The following is a 22,579-nucleotide window of genomic DNA, read 5'->3' as shown; positions in this document are numbered from 1 at the left end:
TTGTTCAACACCTTTAGGAAATCATGTTAGTCTTGGAAAAAACAACTTTAATAGAAGTACAAAGCAACCAGCGCAAATAATCCAAACATTGGTCAGTAAGTTGAAATACATAATATTTAACAGACATCACACACAAAGTGCCACGGAAACACAAGACGACTACTTGCTGCATCAATCAGTCAACAATCTAAATGAAATTCAGTCTTACAGTAAACAGTAGGGGACGTTTTGGGCTTTGGAACGAGGCGGAACCTTCCGGAAAGTAGGAGAAGCTGTGTGAAGAAGCAAGCACCTGCTAGGACACGGAGGAGATGGGGTTGTGTGGCGATCCCATTTGGGTTAGGACCTTGTCCAACCACTGCAGGGGCCCGTGCAGATGCACCTCGATCCAACAGGGGGTGCTAGTCACATCCTGTCGGTGGTACTCTGCTCCCCAGCCCTGAAGGGAGAACACAACCAACACTGAACATGAAACATGAAACACAGAAACATGAAAGTTGCATTTTATTTTGCATTAAATACATACTTGACCAAATAACGCTATTTGGTTTCGGCATTTTGTCAATTTTACGCCATTTTTCAGACCTATTAAACACTGCAATAAGCTATTTAATTAACCTATTGACTGCACATGTGCATCTTTGTGCATTTGTTACATCAACCATCGTCTTCCTTTTACGTAAGTAGGCTTATAGTCCGTTTGTTTTTCTTTTCCGTGAAAGCGCCAAAAAGTCTCCTAGAACAATGGCACAAATTGAGGAGCGCGTCAGCAAAGAAATATACAATATCCAAATAGGTGTGCCAATGAATAGTGTGAAGTATGTGTAAACTGTGCACTGTGTATATAATCAATATTTGTGGCACGAGTACCTTCCGTGAACCAGTCATGAACACACCAAACATTGCTGATGGTGCATATCATTCACATGAATGGGGAACAATGCGCCTCACTAGTAGTTTTGTCCTGCACTGGACGTAAACGGTACTTGACAAGGTGTAAAATGTGGTCATTTAGTGCCAATGCCCACCATTTTCGGTCACAGATTAATAAATAGAACACATAAAGTGCACAAACGAAACTAGTCTTCATGCCTTTCATGCGTGCCCTAAATAAATAAACGACATGTATTGCTGTATATGTATTGCATGAAATTTCTGGACTGTGGGGACTCAAAATGCGCCAACACAGCTTTAGTCCGAGCTCCAACGGCCATCTGCATGGGGTTTGACTACAACACAGGAAGCTAAACAGCTAGACAACATAGTTGTTGGTGATCGCTCTCAGGAAGCCACTTCCCAAAATGTAAACATGTTTTTGGAACAACAATGACGAGAGTAAAAGTATGCCGAGGGTGCTACCTTGACGAAGCTCATGCGGATGGTGCACATCTTGGTCAGCTCGTAGACCACCTCGAAGCCGTGGTTGACAGACTGGGCCAGCAGCTGAGCAAAGAGCTGGTTGTTGAAGATCTTCAGGCTGCAGCCGCTGGGGATCTTGCAGACCGTGGTGGCGTGGAAGCCATGTTGGAAGTTGCAGTTTCGGCTCTGCACAAAGATGCTGCTGTCGCTCAGGCACTCTGCGTACACCTCGCCGCCCACATAGTACAGGTGTAGCCCTGAGAGGGACGCAGTCACCATGCCGTTAAAACTGAAGACTGCAAATACGAGATGGCGTGCACGCGTGGCCCACCTTTGCCGATGTGGCGGCGCGTGTGCTCGATGGTGGAGTTGCGGTTGACGTTGGATAGCAGGCCGAGGCAGAAGCGGTTCTTGTTGTTGGACGGGTCTGTGAAGCCATCCACCAGCATGCTGCGCGACGACGCGTGAAATGTCTCCCCCACCCGGTTGTTGAGCTCGTAGTACGCTATGGAGCACCAGTACTCGGGCTCCTCGTAGCACACCGGACGCAAATCTGCACACAAGGAAGTTGTGGCGTGAAAGAAACAAGCTCAGAGACAACAGGAAGTGCACTTTATCGGAACATGCCTCTGTGTGGAGCGGAGAAGGTGAGCTTGGTGGTTTCAGGGGTGTTGGTCGGCTTCACGTCCTCTTGGGGACTCGTCTCCATCATGCTGTACGGAGGAGGCGGCGTCTCTGCTGGACAAGACCACACAACGGAGCAAATCTTTGTTCTTTTTGTACAAATGTCAAAACGATGTACCTTATTTTGTACCTGCGATGTGGTAGGGGCTGCCAGGCTCGGCTGAGCTGGCAGGGGAGTCGGGGTAGCTCTGCGAGGAAGGAGACTGGGCCAGAGATGAGGAAGAGGACGAGGAGAAGGACGAGCACGGCAGCGCAGGGAAGGATTCAGGGTAGGTGGCGTTCTGCGGCATCAGAGGCTCGTTGTGCAGAGAGGCGTTGCGGAACTTTGCCAGTAGGCTGTGCTGGGGGTTGAACTCGCTGTGGCGGGGGACGAGGACCGGCGGCAGCACTGGGACAAAACCATGACATTAAATGTTAGCATACATTTACTCTACTAGTGTTTAAGGACATGTATAGAATACACACACACACACACACAGCAGTGTATTTGTAATCAGATTTGTTGGCACGGGTCACGTGGTTCGGTACACATTAAAAGTGAGGAACAGGAAGTGAGCCTCCCGCAGTACCTGGCGTTTCCACACGTCTGTAGTGGTACGGGTTGACGCAGATGTCCTTCTGCTTGGAGCCGAACGGGAACTCGCAGCAATCGAGGGCTTTGAGCTCGTGGTGGGACTGCAGGTCTGGCCAGCGCCACACTCGACAGTAGATGACGTGAGGAAGACCTTTGCGGTGGGACACCTGCAGCCTGCCGTCCAGCGAGCGAGGGATGGTCACGCACTTGCCTGACGGGACAAGATGATCTCATTAGATGCGTCCAGTGAGTGGCGGGCAACCGAGGACACTCAACTGGGCTGTCCGGGACAGCTGAGGGCTCTCTCCAGCTCCTCCATGGCGCCTTTCTTCTTCTTCAGCTTCTTCACCAGCGAGTCTACCGCCTTCTCAGCCCACTTCTCCTCCTCGTCACCTTGCTTCCAGCCCAGCAGGCGTTTGACCGCCGGGCTGGTGAAGGAGAACAGGGACGTGATGGAGGCGGATGAGTTCATGGCGGGACGAAGACGGATGGTAGGTGAAGATTATTCCTCGTCTAGATAATCGGGATCATCTGTGAAGAGATGAGGTTGCATCCAGATGAGAAGATTAATGAGGACGAGTAGAAGAAAGTGGAAGTTTTTCCAGGCAGGATCGTCCTGTGTGTCCTCTCTTTCTCTTGGGTGAGGACTGAGAAGACGCCCAGGAGCCGCACTGTCTGGCCAGAAGACATCACAGGACAGGAGGGGAGGGGAGAGGGGGGGGGGCGTGTTTGGTTTGTTCTTGTTTGTCTTTCTCTCCATCATCTGCTGGGAAGCATGCATCATCACAGCGGAAGACAGCAGGTCACACTAAGGTGATGTCCTTAGCACTGCCCTCTAAAGCCGCGTGGCGTCATTATTATTATTATTTACAAATGGATACTAGATGTTAGTAAGCGTAGAGGCAGCCAACAAGTGGTGACAAGGCACTGACTGGCTAGCAGGCTGCTGCTTTATGGAGGCTGGCGTCAGTCAGTCTGCAGGCTCAGATAGTCCAATTACCTAATGCTTTATCACCAACACACACACCATCGTCCTCCACGCCCACTCTGACAAAAAAAGTCAACATGGCAGCTTCCTTTTACTCTACTATAGCAATCATAAGCATCATTACTATCCCTCGTTAAACTTCATTAACGTAATTATTACAATAAAAATTAAAGCGCGTAACAGCTTGAGGCAATGGTTGTAAAAGTCTATGAATTAAACAATGAATTAAACTTTTTCCATGTGTATATCGATAAATACATAAATTGTATATTTTTTAACAAAGCGTGTCCGCTCACCTTGGCGCAATAGACAAGTGTCACAACTACGAGTCCACACGGCGAGTCACGTCAGGCTGGCGGCGACTAGAGGAAATGTGCGTGTCTGGCTCCGCACGCGCGCGTCAGTGGATGAGAGTCCCAAACATCCGCCCGTGCGAGTTTCAAAATAAAAGCCCGAAGCCTAGTGAGCTATTGCTGTGTAGATTTTGTTGTATATATGAGGTGGGGGGTAATCTAAACGAGCTGTATGCGGGAGGATGTGTGGTAATGACGTCACATCATGAAAAGCTAAAACTTCAGAAGTGGCGCAAACAAGTGAAAGTAGATGGTGCTTTGTGAACAAGACAAGCTATATAGACATACAACATCATTAAAAGGTAACCTTCACTTATTTTACATTGCTGAATTTCCTATAAGGTGCGTATACGTGTACTTGACCTACTGCATGCTTTTGTTGTGAAGGGCTCAAAGAAGAGCTTCCTGTTGTATTGCAGTCATCTCGACGCAGGTCGGAGTCGTCCGGAGCCAGTCTGGTCTCCTCCAGGCCGCCACACAGCAGCCTCGCCGGCGTCAGGCTGGCTGGAACCGCAGCGCCGCTGTTCCAAATCCCTCCGCTTCCCCCTCCCTTCTGCCGGGCTAGCACCTGACAACATGGCTCCAATGCTAGGCTGGAAACATACACACACACACAAAAGACACCACACCTGTTTTCCAGAATATTCTAATGAGTGATGTGAATTCTTTTCATGGTTAAAAAAAAAGTCGTGAGGGCTGTACGAATGTTGTACAGAGGGACATGGAAACACCCCATGGGGTACTTCAGATAAAACAAACATAAGCATAAATATAAACCACTTTTTAAAAACCCCAAATACTTTACTCCGGTTAGGGCAGGGGAGTCCTAAAGGCGCCTGGGGGCCATTTCCGGCCCACAGCTTGTTTTTATTGGCCCACGAGACATTCTAAAAAATACAATTTAACAACAAACAAGCCACAAAAACGGGACAAATTAGTAAAACAAGCGTAATGTAAGGAGTCTGGAAATGCAAAAACAGCTTTGTCAACACAAAATTTTGATTTTTAGTTTGCATATCCACATAACATTGTTTTTTTTTTAACAAAAAAACATAGAAACATTAGCTTGGGCACCCCTGGTTTACGGGATACTTGACTGGAAAAGGTTGACAACCTGTTGTAACGTGACAGTGAATGCATCACACTTGCATTTGCGACTCAAATAACAAACACTGTAATCAACTATTCAATCCTGGTATTACGTTCACTAGACATTCCTTAAAGAAAAAGGTGAATAATTTAAGCAAAAACAGTCCACGCGTATTATTGTTAAGTGTTCAATTACCTTAAGTGGGGGAGCCCGCAGACGGCGGAGGGATACATAGCGGGAGTGGCGCGTCAGGTCCGGTTAATGACGCAAGCCCTGTTGGCGACAGCCAGTCTGCAAGTTTGACATTTTCACAGTTTACAGCAACTGCAGCCGAACGTCACCATCCTCCTCCCGACGCCCAGTCCAACCACCGCGGGGAGAGAGGAGCAAGTCTTTTGTTTTACTTTCTTCTTCAGCAGCATCCAAGCCGCCATGCTGAGGCTGCGGTACACCGGCCAGAGGTCACTGCCTGGTCCTTCGATGAAAAAATAGTCCACTACATATCACTAAAATATTACAGATTTGGAAAACAATGAACTTGTTGCATGAATACCTCTTACAGTGTCAATAAAAAGGCGAGCATTGGATGAATTTGATCAAGACGTAGCTTGTGCAGGTGTACATAATGTAGTGGAAACAGGCATACCTGTCAAAGAAACAGAACCGCATCCGAACTAACAATATTTCAATCTTCTCCTTCATGGTTACTTCATGGACCTTCTGCTTCGAATGCATCATTATTGGTGATTGACATATTAGTAAACCTTATTACTGTTCAATCAATGTAATCATTTGCTAAATGTTTATTTCAAGTCACTGACCCAAACTCACTTCCTGTTCATACAGTAACAAACAATCAATCTCATCTCGCCACCCGAGCGTCATGCTGATCGTGGTATCCGTGTGATGATGGCGGCCACCTCAAGCAGGTGTCATGAGTTTTAAAAAGTCGGAAGAGTCCAGCAGATGTTGCGATAGCGCCCCCGTGTGGAGCGGAGGGTTGACGGGAAGCTCGCCTGACCGGCTAGTCAGTCTTGAGCGGCAAGCGCAGCTTCCAGGCTCCCGTCAGGTAACGAAGGCGGATGAAGATCAGGTCTCGGCCCATCTGGAGCCAGCTCCAAAACGGAATCAGCTTGGAGCCTGAAGCCACAAATAAGCATTTAGGGTGCATCCATGCCAACACAGATATTCATTCATTCATTCTCTACTGCTTATCCTCCGAGGGTCGCGGGGGTGCTGGAGCCTATCCCAGCTGTCTTCGGGCGAGAGGCGGGGTACACCCTGGACTGGTGGCCAGCCAATCACAGGGCACATATAGAGAAACAACCATTCACACTCACATTCATACCTATGGACAATTTGGAGTGGCCAATTAACCTAGCATGTTTTTGGAATGTGGGAGGAAACCGGAGTACCCGGAGAAAACCCACGCACGCATGCATGGGGAGAACATGGAAACTCCACACAGAGATGGCCAAGGGTGGAATTGAACTCGGGTCTCCGAGCTCACACACAAACAGTGTTTGGTAAAAGAAGTTACCTTCTATTTCGGTCCAGTTGACCGCCACCTCAGCGATGGGGATCTTCAAAGACTGAGCAATGTACAGGAGCTCCACATCAAAAGCCCTGCAACAAAATGACAACGTGAACACGATGGAGAGAATTATGGACAATGTCATCCAACCTCAAATATGTTGAGAAATACTAATGAACCTTCTTGGTTTTTTTTTTTAATGTCACTAACAAGCCAGAGCCACCTATGCTTTTAGATGGGTGAGGGGCCCAGCCCAGGGCATCACCTGCTGCCCACTGAGAAGAGCGACACAGTAGAGTCTCCAAATGTGTCCAATAATACCAGAAAAAACACTCGATTGTTGCTAGCTGCTTTTTTGACAAACAATCTAGAGGGGTCTGAATACACTGATCCCTCCTGCTACATCTTCTTATTCTCTGGCAGACCAGGGACATATTGTGTGAGGTGTGTTAAGAAGCATCAGCAACAACAAATTACTTTCACAGCCAATGTGTTTTTCAGCAAAGGCGAACAGCTAGCGCAAAATCTATTTGACTTCGGAGGTGGTCCTTACCAGCGCTCCACGTGCAGAGAGGAGAACGTTCTGAGCGCCGCCTCACGCGTGAACAGCTTGAAGCCACACTGCGTGTCGCGGATCCCGCGCACGCAAAAGAACCACACCAGGAAGTGGAAGCCGTACATCAGGAAGGTGCGGAACACAGAGCGCTGCGGCATACAGGGGTAATTAAAGACAGACAGTACTAGTAGGAGGATCCTGTGAGTAGAGCCTGGGTGGTTACCTGGGCAACAGCCTCTTGCTCCAGGTGAGCTCTGGACCCGCAGGAAATGGCCATGTTGTCCTAAATGTGCTACACATTCTAGCTTACTGCATACAGGAAAATACTATTGATAAAAAACACGTGTACCGGTTTGGGATTGAGGTCCTTAAGCCCCGCCTCCACTTTTTCAATGTCTGAGAACTTTGTAGCTCCGTCCGCATCTGCCATGAGAATGAGCCGCCCCCGGGAGCTCAGAGTTCCCTTTGGAGCCAATCACACAAACATTAGTTCAATCATCATACGAGTGCATCTTGCTGACGCCTCACCATCCGCACAGCGCCGCCTTTGCCTCGATTCTTCACCAGAGTCAGAACTCGGACTTTATTAGCGCCGTACTTCCTGGTGTACTGTAACGCCACCTAGTGGTTCCACAAAGGTGTGAACGCAAATTATTACACCAAAATGGGAAGAAGAAGAACCCACTCATCCAAAAAAGAAATAGAAGACAATCTGAATATAATATAAAGTTATTACCTCTGAGGTCTTGTCCTTGCTGCCATCGTCCACCACAATGACCTCATACGTGAACACAGGCTGTTGTCTCTGCAAACAATCACACTGGTCAATGGTTGAATGCTGCCACCTGCTGGTGATTTTAAGAATATGCATAATTTGTGCAGTGCAACCTCGGTTTTCCTTATTAATCGGTTCCGAAAGGTTCAATGAAAACCAAAACAAGTCTTCCAGACGAAATCGTGGGAATCCAGTTAATCTTTTTCAGACACCCAAAAATATTAACAAAAATACATTTAATATAATTTGTTACACTGAAGAGTGTATCCAAATATTACTTAAATGTACTGCACTGTGTTATTTATAGTTAATCTAATACTGACCTGCCTGCTTTCCAAATACTCCATTGCTTCCTCCATCATCACGGGCACTAAAATCACACAAACAATTTGGAAAATGCCTTATCAAGAGAGAGAGTTGGGAATTATATGTAATGCAAATATGAGGCGCACTGTCACTCACTCCGGAGCTCCTCATTGTAGGCCGGGACCACCACAGACAATTCTACAGAGGGAGGGTCGTGCAGACTGGGGAATAGCTCTTTGGCTCCCGTGGCACTGAAGAAGACTTTCTCCTTGTTGTGACGTGTCAGGTTGATCATCCCGGCTGTGACATGTGCTGTGAAGATTACCTGTAGAGGGAAAGACAACACATAGGATGGTAGCGTTCTGACATTCATGAATAACAATAACTATATAACTGTCTAAATAACAATAAGAATTGTACAGAATTTGCACTGGTGCTCAGTCAAAGGCTGCTGTCAACTCAGAGACAGTTAAAGAGTCTTCCTCAGGGTTTAATCTTTACACAGCAACAAAATGAACCGGAATGAGTGCACCAGTTTCTTGAACAATTTGTTTAATTTATATGTTTTGTTGCTCTGCGTCATTAACAGTGTTCTCGTGTGGAAATCTTTGCACCAAACGCTGTTTTGCACGGAAATTCACTGTAGCCTGATTTTTAAAAAATGTTTGTACATGTTCAAGTCATGGTTTACACACACATGCAGAATTTGTACAATAGGTAATTGTATACAATCTTGTATTGTATTTATTGTAAATGTATAGAAAATACATAAATACTGTGAGTGTTTGTCACACATGTAAACTGTGTTGTTGTGTTGTCACAACTCCACAGAATCATACACAGCAAACACCCACACTGTCACTTTTAAGATAAACATGCTTCTAAGAACACGACATTCACTCAGTAAATTGACCACTTACCACAATCAAAGCTAGAGCAGCCAGTGCGACCAAAGCCTGAATTATTTCACATAGAAAGTCCATTTTGTTTTGCTAGAGTTGCTTGCTGTAGCTGCTAGCACGGGCGAGCTAGCCGCGAAGCTAGCTTGCTATCCTACTGCCGTGAGCTTCAGTCGCCGGGTCTTACTTCCGGGAACATGGACAGCCACAGCGTCCACAATGTCGCTCAAGCTCCAAGTGAAAAAGTCAACATATTTCCTCAAGTCTGTTACTCTTTCCTTCCAATCACAATTGAGCACAGGGTAACGCGGAAGTAGTACACGTTTCTCTCGACACATCATCACTTAGTGACGACTGACGACACCGAGCAACTCGTACTGACATCTAGAGGCCGGGAGGATTACTTGCAATAACACCCAATTGAACTAAATTTAAAAATATCAAAAAAATTACAATACATATAATTTGGCACAACTGCTTAAATTGGATAATTTGATTAAAACGATGAGAATCCTGTGACGTTTAGTATTTGTGAATCTCATTCAGGTACTTTCCTCCTCTGACCTTCCGTAGTTTTTTTTAAACCCACGTGGTCAACCAAAACATCATGGCGGCTGGATTCAAGTAAGAATGATTCAACTATTTTATAACCTAAACCAACACAATTGTGTGATAAATCCCATAATTGCGTTATTCAAATCAATTATTACAAATAATGACGTCCATACAAATCTTACTTATAATTTGGTTCTGTTAAGGACTGCTGAGCCTCTGGAGTACCACAGGAGCTTTCTAGTCGGTGACAATTAATCTTTTTTTGTCTTTTTTGCTTCCATTAATTACTCTCCAGTCCAACACCATCTTCCACTTTGTTTTCTTCCAGAAAGAAAACTGTCGACCCGATGGACGCGAGCTGCTAGAATTCAGAACCACCACCCTCAACATTGGTGAAAGCTGCATCTCATCATCATCGCCTAACACCCACAACCTCCCCATGTAACTGACATTATTTCGATGTTACAATGATACCTTTCTTTTTTTCAGGGTCTATCTGTACAGCAGACGGCTCGGCCCTGGTCAAGCTGGGAAACACCACCGTTATCTGCGGGGTGAAAGCGGTAAAAAAAAGAGATGTTTGTAATGTGAGTGAAACAACGTGATAGCATGAGTTGTGTTCTTGTCTAGGAGCTGGCCAACCCCTCAGTGGAGGCACCTGGGAAAGGCTTCATTGGTGAGTTGAGTGTTGTACACAGTGGAAGTCGACTTCCTGTTCATTGCAAAATAAGCTTTAGAATAAAAGTTATTGGCTGCTGTCTCTCAGTAAAAGGTCTCAAATACATAAACCGATACATATAAACCTTTTTATAAAGTTCAGACAATTTTTGCTCCATGGATGACTCGACATTCCCCCCTCATCCTGCAGTACCCAACGTGGACCTTCCACCTCTCTGCTCCTCACAGTTCCGACCAGGCCCACCTGGAGAACAGGCCCAGGCCGCCAGTCAGTTCATGGCTGATGTCATCGAGAGGTGTGTTTGTTAGGTTTTTTTTTTTACATTTTTAATTAAGTTAAAATGTTGAGTTGCCAGTGTAACACCCCCCATGTGGTTTGCTGCAGCTCAGAGATGTTGCAGACAGAGGACTTGTGCGTCGAAAGAGGAAAGGTGAGAGAGACGTGTGGTCAAAGATGGCATACATGCAAGTCATCATAAAGAAACAAAGCCATACAACATAAAGAAATGTGCAATGGTGTTTTTGTTGTTCCTGCAGCTCTGCTGGTGTTTATACTGCGACATGATGTGTCTGGACTATGACGGCAATGTGTTGGATGCGTGCACGCTTGCCCTACTGGCTGCTCTGAAGAACAGTACGTGCCCTTTGCCGTTGTTGTTGTCACAAAATCGTCATATTTTCATTGGCTTCCACAGCTCGACTCCCAGAGGTGGTCATCAACGCCGACACATGCGCGCCAGAGGTTAACTTAGAGAAGAGACATGGGTTGAACATTGTCAAGCATCCCGTCGCCGCCTCTTTCTGTGTCTTTGACGAGTGAGTCCAACCTTTTTCTTGAGTTTGTGAAGATCAAATGTCATCCCGTGGTTGTATGTTGGCTTGCTGTGCAGCTCCATCGTCATCACTGACCCAACGGCCGAAGAGGAGCAACTGTCCACCTCTCGGCTAACCGTGGTGACGGACGAGGAAGGTCGCCTGTGCTCGATGCACAAACCAGGTCTGTTTGTTTGCTTGTTTGTGGCCACAGCGAAAAGAATCAACCAACCCAGAATCGACCCATTTGCTGGTCACATCACTTCTATTCTGTAGTTTCCCAATAGTTTCCCTGACTTTGTGGATTATTTCCAATCACTCTGATTATTTTATGCAAGATGGCAGCTGTGATGAACTGCTAGCGAGATGGCATGAATTGAATGCTGTAAATGTTTCAATTACTGCACTTCAGTATGTGTACAATACGTATACTCCACTGTGCACTAAGTGGGTTGCATCTGTGCACAAATCTGTGTGCTGATACTCACCAAAGTACGATAGGACTGGCCTTGTATGGGGACATCCTGAGAATTAAAGAGTGAGAAGGGAATATGTTGTGTTTGGGTTGCAGGTGGCACGTCCTTTTCCGGGGAGAGGCTGCAGGAGTTGATCAACCGAGCGACGGCTCGTCAGAAAGAGATCCAAAAACTCATCAAGAACGTGATAAAAAGCATCACAAGCAAAAAATAAAAGGAGCCTTAGACCTGCTTTTTTTATCTAAAAGCTGTATTTTCACTGTCAATATATATTCTTTTTTTAATAACAATAAAACTGCTGACAAAGACTGCTTTAAAAAATTATTTCTTAAGTGTCCACAAATGTCTCACACTCACGCGCGCGGGTCCAAATCCAGCGGTGCTGTACAAAAGCTGTGAGACAGTCTTGCGCACAGCGACGGCTTCCAGCAGACTGAGAGGTAGACGGCTTCCCCCAGGCTGCTGCTCCAGGATCAGTTTCACATGTTCTGCGGAAGATTTGGTGTCTACTGAGCTCTTCCCGGGTTCTGTGCTTGAAGGGCAAGTTCTACCGGCGGGAGGAGCAGGCGAGGAATCCTCCGAGAATGTGCGGGGACGATCCTGTCGGTCCTTTTGTGGAGAAAAGCCTTCCTGGGTGGTGCGGGAGAAGTATTCAGCTACTAGAATCTTCTGTGTCAAAAATATCACCAAGGTCCTTCAACTGCCGCACATCTAAAAATGAGCACAGAGCGGATCATTCACGTCTTTGTGTCGCTGGGGGCAGCGTTTCAGCCTGGCGAGGTTTGGGGAGGGGCTGCGGCGTGCTCCTCTTCCTCCTACTTCTTGCTTGGTTGGCGGTATGCGGCCTGCCCGCTCCCGCCGGAGGAGCTGCCGCCGCCATAGCCATTTGCTGCTGCTGCATTTGGTGCTGCAAGAATTGCAACTGTGAGACAGAGAGAGAGAGATGAACGTTACATGGAGGACGTGACGAGTGCTGGCGGTGTGATGTCACAAGCGGCCATGTTAATGAAGCTTGAGCGAAGCACCCGTAAGGGCTTGGGACCACAGAAGCAAGGGGTTTAGGGTTTGGGGAGGGAGAAGTTTGAGGCAGTCAAGCAGCACCAGTGAAGCTCCCACAATCATCAAAGGTAACCGTGGCAACAACACACATGCAGCCAAGCAAACTTTCTGCTTCTTCCTGCTGAGCTTTTAGCCCCGCCCACTCCGTCCCATGCTCACGGGGCAGCAGCCTATCACAATGCGCTGTGCAAGAACATGCCCCGCACTCTTTACACAGCTGCAAGCTGTGATGTCACTGGCGTGCTCGTGACAACAGACAACACAAATGGAGTGTATGAAAACGGGGAAATGTAAATAATTCTCATTCATTGTATGGCCCCCTGCACATGTGTGTGTATGTCACAGTTACTTGGATCTGAGGCTGGTGCTGCTGCTGAAGCCTCGAAGAAGGCAGCGGGGGCCCAGACCCGTCCAGCCCACAGCCCAACTGGGACAGCACTAAGGGTGGGGAGGAAGGGGAGAGAGGGACGGATCCCCGAGAGAGGGGAGAGGCAAAAAAAAAAAGAAGATGGAAATGAACAAAGAAAAGCACATGGAGGGGGAGGGTGACAACACATGTAACGTGGCAGCATGGAGATTGGGGTGGGGGCAACAGGGAAAGAAAGAGATGAGCGGAGTAAGAGGAGATGGGGATCAATAAAACAAAAAAAGAGAAAAGGTAGCAGAGAAGAAGGGGAAGTTGAGACGTTGCTATCAGTTGTCACATGCTAACATGAGTACAACCGGCATCTTTGACTACAGAACATTCTAGAACCACTATGACATGTTAGCAGACTAGTGGCGGTCAGTCATGGGGGGTCAGTAACGCGTTACATGGAGGAGAGACACGTTGCATAGGAAACGCTCAACTGTAGCCTCTTTCACACAGAAATACTGCACAATAGCCCCATCAGCTCAGTGGATAAGTGGATCTGCCATTTACCCGCCTCTCATATGGCTCTCATACTAGATCCCAAGTTGGAACTTTGTGCCGCATAAACGGAACGCCAACACAGAAAAAAAGCTGTGTGTTGTGTGAAAGAGGCTACCGCGCGTGATTGGTTTGGGGATCTTGAGGAGTGTGCACCGTCGTACCTGCTGCCTGCGGAGACATGAAACCGCCGACGCCCAAGTTGATGACAGCAGTTTGCTGGTTTCCTAAACTTGGATCTGTGCCCTGATCGCCCTGCGGAAAGATCCACGCAAGTTTGTTCAAAAGCCAAAAATTAGCTTATAAATGATGAATGGTAGTTTCAAAATCAAAGTCAGTTCCCCCCCTCCTTCCTTCCATTATATTAGTGGGGCACTTCATAGATGTTCATATAAGGTTAATATACAACAGACATACACATTGTTCCCGACAGTCACAAACACAGCGGAAGGCTAATCCAGGCGTTGTGCTTGTGATTCACCTGCATTCATAGGAGAACCTTTGATGGGACTATATTCAGCTATTTAAACTGATCATTGTTTATAGCCATTTTTTTTTTCCCCACATAAGGACGGTGGATGATCGCCCAAATAAAAGTGCCGTTTTCCTTTAAATACTTTGTTTAAGTCAAACAAAGCAAATGTATGTGTGTACATAAATCTATGCTTTTGTGTTTACTTAGTGTTTATTGACTCACCGTCTCCCCCTGCTGCTGAGGGCTGGAAGTGGCTGACTGACTCTGCGGGGAGAACTGAGAGAGCTGCTGCTGCTGCACAGGATTAAAGATGAGAGGACCGGTGGGGATCTGCGCACGTAAAGACAAAAGGATGAAGGAGGAGAAGCCAAAACAGAAAAAGATTAAAAGAGTTACCTGCAGCAGGTTCAGCGGCCTCAGCCCCGTGCTGCTGTTCAGGCCAAAGTGACTCCCTGGAAGAATTCCACACAAAATGTTCAACAAACACATGTACACAAGGCCATTTGTGCCATGGTGGACTTGGGTTTGATTCCCCTTCCTAATCCTAGTTCCAACTAAGACAGGAACAACATCAAATTTAAGGCACAAAATGAATACGGACCCTCCATACACCAGTATAAGCCTGGACTTTGTTTTTCAGAGAGGTTCTGTAGCACAAATATGCACATTAGCACTCAATGAGGTCATCACATTTTACCTATTTATGTATTCCCATATAGTATCAACATTTGGGACCAAATATTAGGTGAAAGTATAGTAGTATAGTATTATATATAGTAGTATAGTAGAACGTTAGAAGGTGCATTCAAGGATGTCAAACAACGTTAGACAAATCCCTGATAGCATTTAACATGCAAAGTGCATATTTTTTGAATAAAATACTGGCCCGTATTTCCAAAATAGACATCCCTTTACATGAAATATCATGTTGAAATTTAATGATTAGTTATGGAAGAGATTTACATACCTATTTATTACAGATAAAAATATAAAGTTTTATCTGTGACAAAGTGTGATAATTAATGGGCTAAAGGGGACCTATTAAGCTCCCCCCCACTTTTCTGACCTATAAATGTAGTTAGAATGTTGTATTATTGTGTTAAAAGATGCCAAAGTTTCAGATAATGAGGTTTGCACATCTGGAAGTGAGCCATGAAAGAAGTTTGGGATGGCTCAAAACGCTGAGTTTTTCTTTGTGAGAAGTCACCAACTCCATCCAGCTGGTTAATTTTACCCAGGCAAGCTGTAAACGTTGTTAGCTGTACAAGTTGAAGACATCCCAACCCACCGGTCTGTGTGGCCGGCTGCATAGAGGGCATTAGGCCTCCAGATGGCAGAATTCCACCCAGGTTCAGGCCGGGACCGAGCATGGGGTTGGAGCTGCTCATCAGCGTCTGGGGGTTGCTTCACAAACATCACATGTTATCAGACCGCTCTGACTCTGGTGGAGAAGTGGAGTTCTGCAGCTTACCAGACAGAGCTGACCACATTGATAAAGTTGAGGCCGGCTGGGTTGGCCATGACCTGTGACGAGGTGGTTCCCGTGGTGATGGACGTGCCCATGGTGGGCAAGGGGATGGTCATGACGGGCAGAGGCTGACTGAGGGCAAGCTGCTGCTGGGCGAATGGCGTGAGGAGGGCGGGTTGCGACTGGCTCTGAAGCGCTGAAGACTCTGAGGGGGTTGGCGTCACAGAGAGGGGTGCGCCGAGAGAGTCGGCGGGATGTGGTGTTGAACATGGTGTGTTTGTGGGGGTGCCTGATCCTTCAGGGGGACGACACAGACAAAACGCTTTTAGGTGCATTCAGCGTGGAAGTGAGGCGATGATACAAGTTTTTCTTGTGTGTCCATCTGTCTCAGACCAGGATTGTTGAGTTACAAAAGGACATGGAAGATGGAAAGCATCAGTTATTGCGGGACTCGTCCTTGCATACTCACTCTGCGTGGAGCTCATTGGCGAAAGCGAGGCAGGTGACAACAGGCCCACTTGACCCAGATCCATGGAGTGCTTCCTGTTCAGAGGCTGGCCTTTGACAGGGGGGGGCGTAGGACACTTGAGAAGACCACTGGTGGCTTGGGAACCATATGGATTACCTGGAGCAAAAATGATGAGAAACACATCATGTTAGATAGAGCTGCACAAAAATATTGGTGAAACCCACATGGGTGTCCATGGGGGGCGCATGGACCATCTGTGGAACGTACCATTGAAAGTTCCTTTCTTTGGAGATTACAATAATAAGACTAAAAGTGATAGAAAAAAGTGTGATTTCTTTAATAAGCAAACAGACAGCATTGAGTATGTTATGCGTGTGTGTATGTGCGTAAAAAAATCGTCCCAGACAATTACTATTCAATTGAATGCAAGAAAATCGTGAGTCACATTTTTTCCAGAAATAGCGCAGGCCTAATAGACATCATATTACTCAAACTACTCCCATGTGTTTAGAAAAATGACTGAAAAGTCTAGAAGATATTCTAATCACCATCAGCAACACATATCTTACATACCTGAGGAGCTGCTGCCTGATTCCGGCGGCAGTTTGATGGGAGGAGGCCGATGCTTAACCCCTTTTCCCAACACGGACATCTGGATGAGTGGAGAAAAGCCATCACTCTAAAGGCATTGGAGGGGCATAAAGATGTACCGTAAACGTCAAAAACGACACTTGTATTGATGATGATGTAGCTCCTCTCTCGCACACTTATAGACACACCCACCTCATCCTTGGCGGGGGAGGGAGGCGTCGGCGCCAGGCTGCCTGAGTTGTGGGACATCTTGACCTGACACTTGACATCTTTCTCGTACACACCTTTGTACTGTGTGAGAAACCTGCCACACACACACACAAACACGACACCATGAGAATCTTCCTCTCAGAGGGGACGAGACCTTAAATCAACAGAGCCTGACACACCTGTCCGCATCGATCTTGGAACCAATGAGGAACCTGCAAGAGACAGGAGACACATGGTTGATCATTCAGAGTTACAGTATGTTTATGCTTACTGTCCCGGAGTGAATTTGAAAATGAATCCTGAGCTTACGGGGGATGTATGAGCTTCAGGTCGGCACCGTCTTCCTCGGTTTTTGTGTCCTTCGTACAGTAGATCTTGCCGTACACCAGCGGGTCACCTGGCGACTGGAAGATGGACACCTTGGTCCTCTGAGCTTGACCCCCGACCTCACACTCAAAGGTGTAGTCGTCAACGACTTCCTGTATGGATCAAAAGTGTTTCCTGAGTACAACAAATACATCTTTCAAGTTTCTATAGGTAGCCCCTGATATATGGTGTTCTGTGGTTATATATGGGCTCCCATAAACTAATAGAAAAAATAATTTGGTCAGTAAACAAGAGACTCACTTGAGAACATGTTACAGCATGGAACCCACGGGAACAATACACTATGTGCTTGTTAAGGATAAATATGATATTGTAATGTTTTCCGGAGGTGTCTGCAAGACAGACCACATCTTTGTGTTTTGTGGTGAGTCACCTCGGTGAGAGACCATCACGCTGGTCCACCATTTAGCTTCTTAGCTTTCTTTGCCACTAGTGAACAATGATAACTAAAGCGACATGGAGAGAGTAACTGAAACACAAACTAATTGATTTGTTTTATTGCAAATGTTGAAATTGGTGGAGAAACCTTAAGAAAAGGCTTACAAAACATGACAAATTGCCACGTGACATCTGAGTTAATTTGGGTGTAAGAGCCGACTTAAGACTCTACTGACAGTCTAGGAACGGAACTCGTATGTAACCCGAGGACCACCTGTACGTGTCTGTGAGTTGTCACTTATTGGTGGAATTTCAGAAGATGAAAGCGTGCCTTTTTGCATTGTAAATATACACACACATGCAGTTACCTCAGCGGGCCATATCACAGTCGTGGGCTGAGAATCTTCCAGCTGCAGCGATTTCTCCACCACAGCGAACTTCTCCACCTAGAAACAAACGCATGAGGTTGGTTTGGTTCTTCTTTTGAAGATTTAAGAAGTATAGCCACTGCTCTTACGTCGATTTCTTTGGGCACACTGAGCTGGCAGTTGTTCTGTCGCCACATGTCCACACACTGTGACCCAGCGCATAAAGAAAGTGTGAAAGCGAGCGATTATAGAAATACTAATATTGGATGCGGTGAGCGCTTACGTTTCCGATCTTGGAGATCTTCAGGTCGATGGCGGGAGCAGCTTTCCTCTCCTTCCTCTTCTGCAGGTAGTCATAGAGGCGGAGCTGGGGTGGCGTGGGTAGCTGGGACATCTCCTGCTGGCGGTTGAGTGCCGCTCGAGAGTGCCTCTTGAAGCACCTGGCACGCAGACAAAAAATAATAGTGAGCACCAACCCTTAAGCAGTATCCATGTCCGGATAAGCATTTCCTAGTTTCATGCTACCGTTTCATGGAGCGGGTGTTCATTTTTTGCTTGTTGTAGAGCAACCGGTTGGAGGTACAGGTGACAGAGATGGAGGGCTCCAGGCACAGAGGCTCGGCCGTGGCCAAAATCAGCTGGCTCTCCAGCTGTAACTTGTCGTCCTGAAGCAGAGAGCAGAGCAGTTACTATGGAAACCATTTGTGCAACACACTAAGCAGAGGGAAAGCAGGTTTGGCAAGAGAAAGATAAAACCGGTTGAATGCACATTTTGTTGTTGGAGAGTCAGAAGAGAGATGAGAGTGAGTACTCTTGTTTTGCTAAAGCCCACCAAAGAGCTGGTAGGAGGCGGTGATGGGCATCTAAATTGTGCCCAATGTAAAGTAAAAATACAGTCATGTTACTATATGGCTTTTAGTAGGTCACATTGGTTACCTGTGTCCACTTGTGGTGGTCACTGGTCATGGCGTGGACGTCACAAACAAGAGTCTGCACGTCAAAAACAGCACAGCAAAGTTGAATGAAGTTAAGATGTCCATTGCATTGCAGATGTCAGGTGTGTTAGTTTCACCTGCATGGTGGGCCGGAGCAGCACATGTCTGCTCTGGTAGGAGGGCATCTTGGTGTTGGCACACTGCCTGTAGTCTCTCACCTCTACTATGACGCAGCCACAGTGGAAAATGTTCACCTGGAACAACAAAACAGTAGTAGGACCAGAACCTCGGCCTTGGTTTTCTTCTTTATGTTGTCAATTCTGATACCGATCATCCAGGTGTGAAATTGATAATGATCACATGAATTGTTCATTTTTGTATTTGACGACGACTATTCACCAGTGATGCGGTATAAAAGACACGCCACATTGCTTTCCTTTCATGAGGAATGTAACATGAGTGCGGCACATTCACCGTTTGTGGCAAGCTTTAAGGTAGTGAAAATGCTCTGAATTCGAAGTACCTCCACATTACTGAGCTACTGCTCATTCCTGGCTGACTAATTCTTCCACTGCAGACGATGTCACTTCAACTCAGGTTTTTGCTCAATCCCTCCTTCCTACTCCTGCATGGAGGGATGAGGGAGATACAGTGCAAATCCAGTCTATAGCGATAGCAACGATATGGCTGCATTTTATTACTTAAAGGAAATATCGAGTATTTTTTGAAAATAACAATATATAACCCAGCCCGAGCAGATACGACTGTTTTTGTTTTGGCACGCCTGCGCAGTGTGAAAGAAAGTGGGAGGACAACGCTGCCCTAGACGTTATTTAAGTCAAGACACTACACTGCACATAGGAGTTGCTGCAGTGACTTGCTTTTGATATTGGCATCGAAAGGCGTCAAATTTTTCACGGAAACTGATCGATGGCCACTTGATTGGAGCATCCCTAATAGTAACGTGATATTGTAATTTCTGACAGAAATGGATTTGGGATTACACTACAAAATCTACACACTCAGGAACCCAGTAGTACTACTAGTGTACTAAGTAGTAAGTGTACTAATGCAAGTTCAGCTGACTTGTATGTATTGTAACTAATTGAGGAATTTTGGCAATGACGAGCAAAAGGATGGTTGTTGACTGGAAGCTAACTTGACAGGGTTATGTTGCCGGGACGACATCTTGTGGTCTGCTCATGTAGATGCAGAACACAAACACATGCACGTACGTACCTGTGACTTCTCCAGCAGGTCTACCAGAACAGGAGGCAACTCTTCAGCATCCAGGTACTCCAACAGCTCTCGCTCTTCATACGGCAAACGAATCGTTTCTGAATCTGGCGGATCACACACACAAAAAAACCCTCATTAAATCAGGACATTACACCTGACAGAACGAGCTCAGTCATGAAGCATTTCTATACCGGATCCATTTTTGCCCCTGAGCATGAGCGAGTAGCCTTCGTTGCCCGGATACAAGTTGACTACCAGACATGAGACTGACTCCTGAGACACCAGCTTCTCCAGCAGATTCACATTTCTCCTCAAGTTCTGTAACATAAAATGTACAGTCAGGAGCTGGAAGTGGTAGCAGCAGCATAATTTTTGACAACTGAAACGTGGCGCACATGCTTCACAGATACAAATGACAATGACAAACCTTTAACTCTGGCTCCTTCTCACATTCTTCTATGTAAAGTTCGTAGAGCTTTTGATACAAACTCTTCCTCCCACCAGAGGAAAGCCTTCTCCTGGCAGGTCGCTGGCGAGCACTTTCAACTATGTACTGAAGATAGAACACAGTCAAAGCGTCACGTCAAACATCACAACATTACACATTGCATTACAATAAGACAGTTGCCAATGTAGATATACATCACTGCAACCACAATAATATTGTACAATGAACACAGAACATTATTATATTTGTAGAGGCAGAACTCTTATGTCAGGTCTCATTCAATGTGTGAGTAGCATCGCTTACCTCGGCTCGATCTAATGCATATTCCAAAACTTGTTGCTGCAAAAATATGAGGAAAATAAACACATACATCAGTGACAATGTTTATATCCACAGAAGCCTGTGCAGCTGGGAGAACCGTGGAGGAACTCTGTGTTTTCGACAATATTATGATGGTGGAGATGAAGGAAAGCAAATGCTACATACCATTGTGGTGGGCCGCCAGCTGCAAGGTGACAGTAGATGATGCTGTCCTGGCTGCCTCTCACTGTCACCCTCCTAAAGTGACGATTCACGCCCTGCGCGGGAACACATGCAAAACGTAGATAAATGACGACTGGACCAAAACAAGGTGGGTGACAGGTAGGTGAGTGAAAGTGACTCATAACCAACGAGGAAGACGAGACAACCACTATCACTATCACCAAAGTTATGTTTGGTCATAAACATATGATACATGTTCTACAATGACAACAAAATTAGATATGTTTAATCTTCGTCACAGCATCGTCCACCTATGAAATGCGCCACGAACGCGAGCCCGTGCACGCGCGCACCCGTTGAGCAACAAGCTCGTTGATGCTGACCACTGAACGCTAGTGCGGCTAACATTAGCATGCTAGCCCACTAGCCCGAGCGGGGCTTGCTAAGTTCACAGCGTCGCGAACGGCACCGGGGGCACCGCGCAGTCAACGCGGCGCCATGCTCAATAAGAAGGGTGCACTTGCCTTCCAGGTTGCATAGCAGCCGACCGCAGCTCCAACGCAGGACAAGGAAATGAAATTGAAACATTAGTGTCTTCATTGAAAAAAAGTAGGAGCGGCGGCCATTTTCTTTCAGTGTGACAACAACAGCTAAACTTCCGGTTTGGGCGGAGGTAGGCGGGGCTACGATGGTAGGAAACTCACATACTCTATATGTCTATGGGAAAGTCATGTAAAAACAGTTATTGTTTTAAGTGTCTTATAGTTTTACTTAAACGATTAAAAATAAGTTATGCTAGCTTTTATTTCCTAGTAACCAATACAGATTAAACAGAGTGCAGGCCAATCTCCTGTATTGCCAATTAAAAGCCTAACAGTAAACCTATTGTAAAAAGACTACCATACAATAACAAATGAATACTTCTTTGACAGTGTCAATCAAAGCTGAGCATTATCTCTGTCAAGGCATAATGTTTCATACAGCTGTCATGATGGTTGTGTACCTACGGTGCACCTAATTAAGTGACCGGTGACTGTTATACCACCTTTGTCCAGCAGGGGGAGGAGCAGGCCAATTGATCCATTGCAAGCCCCTATCAATCAGTGTGGAAACAAAAACATACATTCATTCATTCATTCATTCATTCATTCATTCATTTTCTACCGCTTACAGTAAATTTAAATAATTATTTTGATCTACCATAAATCGAGGTGTGAATTTATAAATACACAGTCATTGACTTGTTTTCATTGCGCCTTTTTTTCTCCATTAGCTGGTCATTGTGCGTCTTTGTTGAAAAGAAAACAATCTGGTGCTTGAACACAAACCCAGCACTGTGCTGGGTCCAAACTTACAGACCCGACTGCACAACACTCCTACAGTAACTCCTACAGTAAGGCCCCCGCAGGGAGAAACATTTATTTGATAGTAAAACAGTGACTGGTGCCCATAAGGCCTGAGGACCAACTTTCATCAGCCAACATAATCATAATTAAGTTGTCTCATCCTTTGAAAGTCC

At 46.1% G+C, this 22,579-nt stretch overlaps 4 protein-coding genes across 10 annotated transcripts; 1 reads left to right on the top strand and 3 right to left on the bottom strand.

Moving 5' to 3' along the window:
• Positions 1 to 32: 32 nt before the first annotated feature.
• On the bottom strand, positions 33 to 5,700 carry smad9 (SMAD family member 9). 3 transcript variants are annotated; one of them, XM_058086965.1, is made up of 9 exons: positions 5,244 to 5,700; positions 4,326 to 4,551; positions 2,894 to 3,148; positions 2,613 to 2,828; positions 2,174 to 2,431; positions 1,987 to 2,097; positions 1,691 to 1,912; positions 1,360 to 1,616; positions 33 to 439 (listed from the first exon to the last, which is right to left on the bottom strand). In XM_058086965.1, exons 3-9 carry the CDS (start codon positions 3,087 to 3,089, stop codon positions 296 to 298), a joined length of 1,404 nt encoding a protein of 467 aa, XP_057942948.1. In that variant the 5' UTR covers positions 3,090 to 3,148; positions 4,326 to 4,551; positions 5,244 to 5,700; the 3' UTR covers positions 33 to 295. The 3 variants fall into 3 exon arrangements, with proteins under 3 accessions (XP_057942948.1, XP_057942947.1, XP_057942949.1); XM_058086964.1 differs by lacking the exons at positions 4,326 to 4,551; positions 5,244 to 5,700 and adding an exon at positions 3,902 to 4,052; XM_058086966.1 differs by lacking the exons at positions 4,326 to 4,551; positions 5,244 to 5,700 and adding an exon at positions 3,902 to 4,052 and having other exon boundaries at positions 1,987 to 2,094.
• Positions 5,701 to 5,836: 136 nt separating this feature from the next.
• alg5 (ALG5 dolichyl-phosphate beta-glucosyltransferase) lies at positions 5,837 to 10,330 on the bottom strand. Of its 3 annotated transcripts, none has more exons than XM_058086968.1 (10): positions 10,148 to 10,330; positions 8,376 to 8,544; positions 8,237 to 8,283; positions 7,875 to 7,943; positions 7,667 to 7,759; positions 7,488 to 7,601; positions 7,362 to 7,421; positions 7,136 to 7,287; positions 6,589 to 6,674; positions 5,837 to 6,188 (listed from the first exon to the last, which is right to left on the bottom strand). In XM_058086968.1, exons 2-10 carry the CDS (start codon positions 8,512 to 8,514, stop codon positions 6,073 to 6,075), a joined length of 876 nt encoding a protein of 291 aa, XP_057942951.1. In that variant the 5' UTR covers positions 8,515 to 8,544; positions 10,148 to 10,330; the 3' UTR covers positions 5,837 to 6,072. The 3 variants fall into 3 exon arrangements, with proteins under 3 accessions (XP_057942951.1, XP_057942952.1, XP_057942950.1); XM_058086969.1 differs by lacking the exon at positions 10,148 to 10,330 and adding an exon at positions 9,856 to 10,071; XM_058086967.1 differs by lacking the exon at positions 10,148 to 10,330 and adding an exon at positions 9,140 to 9,534.
• exosc8 (exosome component 8) lies at positions 9,495 to 11,946 on the top strand. Its single transcript, XM_058086970.1, has 11 exons — positions 9,495 to 9,742; positions 9,877 to 9,913; positions 10,002 to 10,065; positions 10,163 to 10,236; positions 10,304 to 10,349; positions 10,542 to 10,647; positions 10,737 to 10,782; positions 10,889 to 10,985; positions 11,047 to 11,167; positions 11,242 to 11,348; positions 11,736 to 11,946. The coding sequence occupies exons 1-11, from the start codon at positions 9,726 to 9,728 to the stop codon at positions 11,852 to 11,854; spliced, it is 834 nt and encodes a 277-aa protein (XP_057942953.1). The 5' UTR covers positions 9,495 to 9,725; the 3' UTR covers positions 11,855 to 11,946.
• On the bottom strand, positions 11,875 to 21,661 carry supt20 (SPT20 homolog, SAGA complex component). Of its 3 annotated transcripts, none has more exons than XM_058086961.1 (24): positions 21,585 to 21,661; positions 21,064 to 21,155; positions 20,881 to 20,916; positions 20,557 to 20,682; positions 20,321 to 20,447; positions 20,130 to 20,233; positions 19,028 to 19,144; positions 18,892 to 18,945; positions 18,481 to 18,620; positions 18,239 to 18,395; positions 18,105 to 18,161; positions 17,956 to 18,033; positions 17,132 to 17,301; positions 17,002 to 17,034; positions 16,805 to 16,916; positions 16,595 to 16,673; positions 16,022 to 16,177; positions 15,556 to 15,847; positions 15,373 to 15,488; positions 14,481 to 14,536; positions 14,307 to 14,414; positions 13,774 to 13,864; positions 13,049 to 13,137; positions 11,875 to 12,562 (listed from the first exon to the last, which is right to left on the bottom strand). In XM_058086961.1, exons 2-24 carry the CDS (start codon positions 21,064 to 21,066, stop codon positions 12,374 to 12,376), a joined length of 2,490 nt encoding a protein of 829 aa, XP_057942944.1. In that variant the 5' UTR covers positions 21,067 to 21,155; positions 21,585 to 21,661; the 3' UTR covers positions 11,875 to 12,373. The 3 variants fall into 3 exon arrangements, with proteins under 3 accessions (XP_057942944.1, XP_057942943.1, XP_057942945.1); XM_058086960.1 differs by having other exon boundaries at positions 11,876 to 12,562; positions 16,595 to 16,700; XM_058086962.1 differs by lacking the exon at positions 13,049 to 13,137 and having other exon boundaries at positions 11,876 to 12,562; positions 16,595 to 16,700.
• Between the last annotated feature and the right edge of the window lie 918 nt (positions 21,662 to 22,579).

Source organism: Doryrhamphus excisus, chromosome 11 (assembly GCF_030265055.1).
Source record: "Doryrhamphus excisus isolate RoL2022-K1 chromosome 11, RoL_Dexc_1.0, whole genome shotgun sequence".
In the NCBI taxonomy this organism is placed as follows: Eukaryota; Metazoa; Chordata; class Actinopteri; order Syngnathiformes; family Syngnathidae; genus Doryrhamphus; species Doryrhamphus excisus.
The sequence above is the reverse complement of the archived record's forward strand: the minus strand, read 5'-3'. Positions and strand labels throughout refer to the sequence as shown.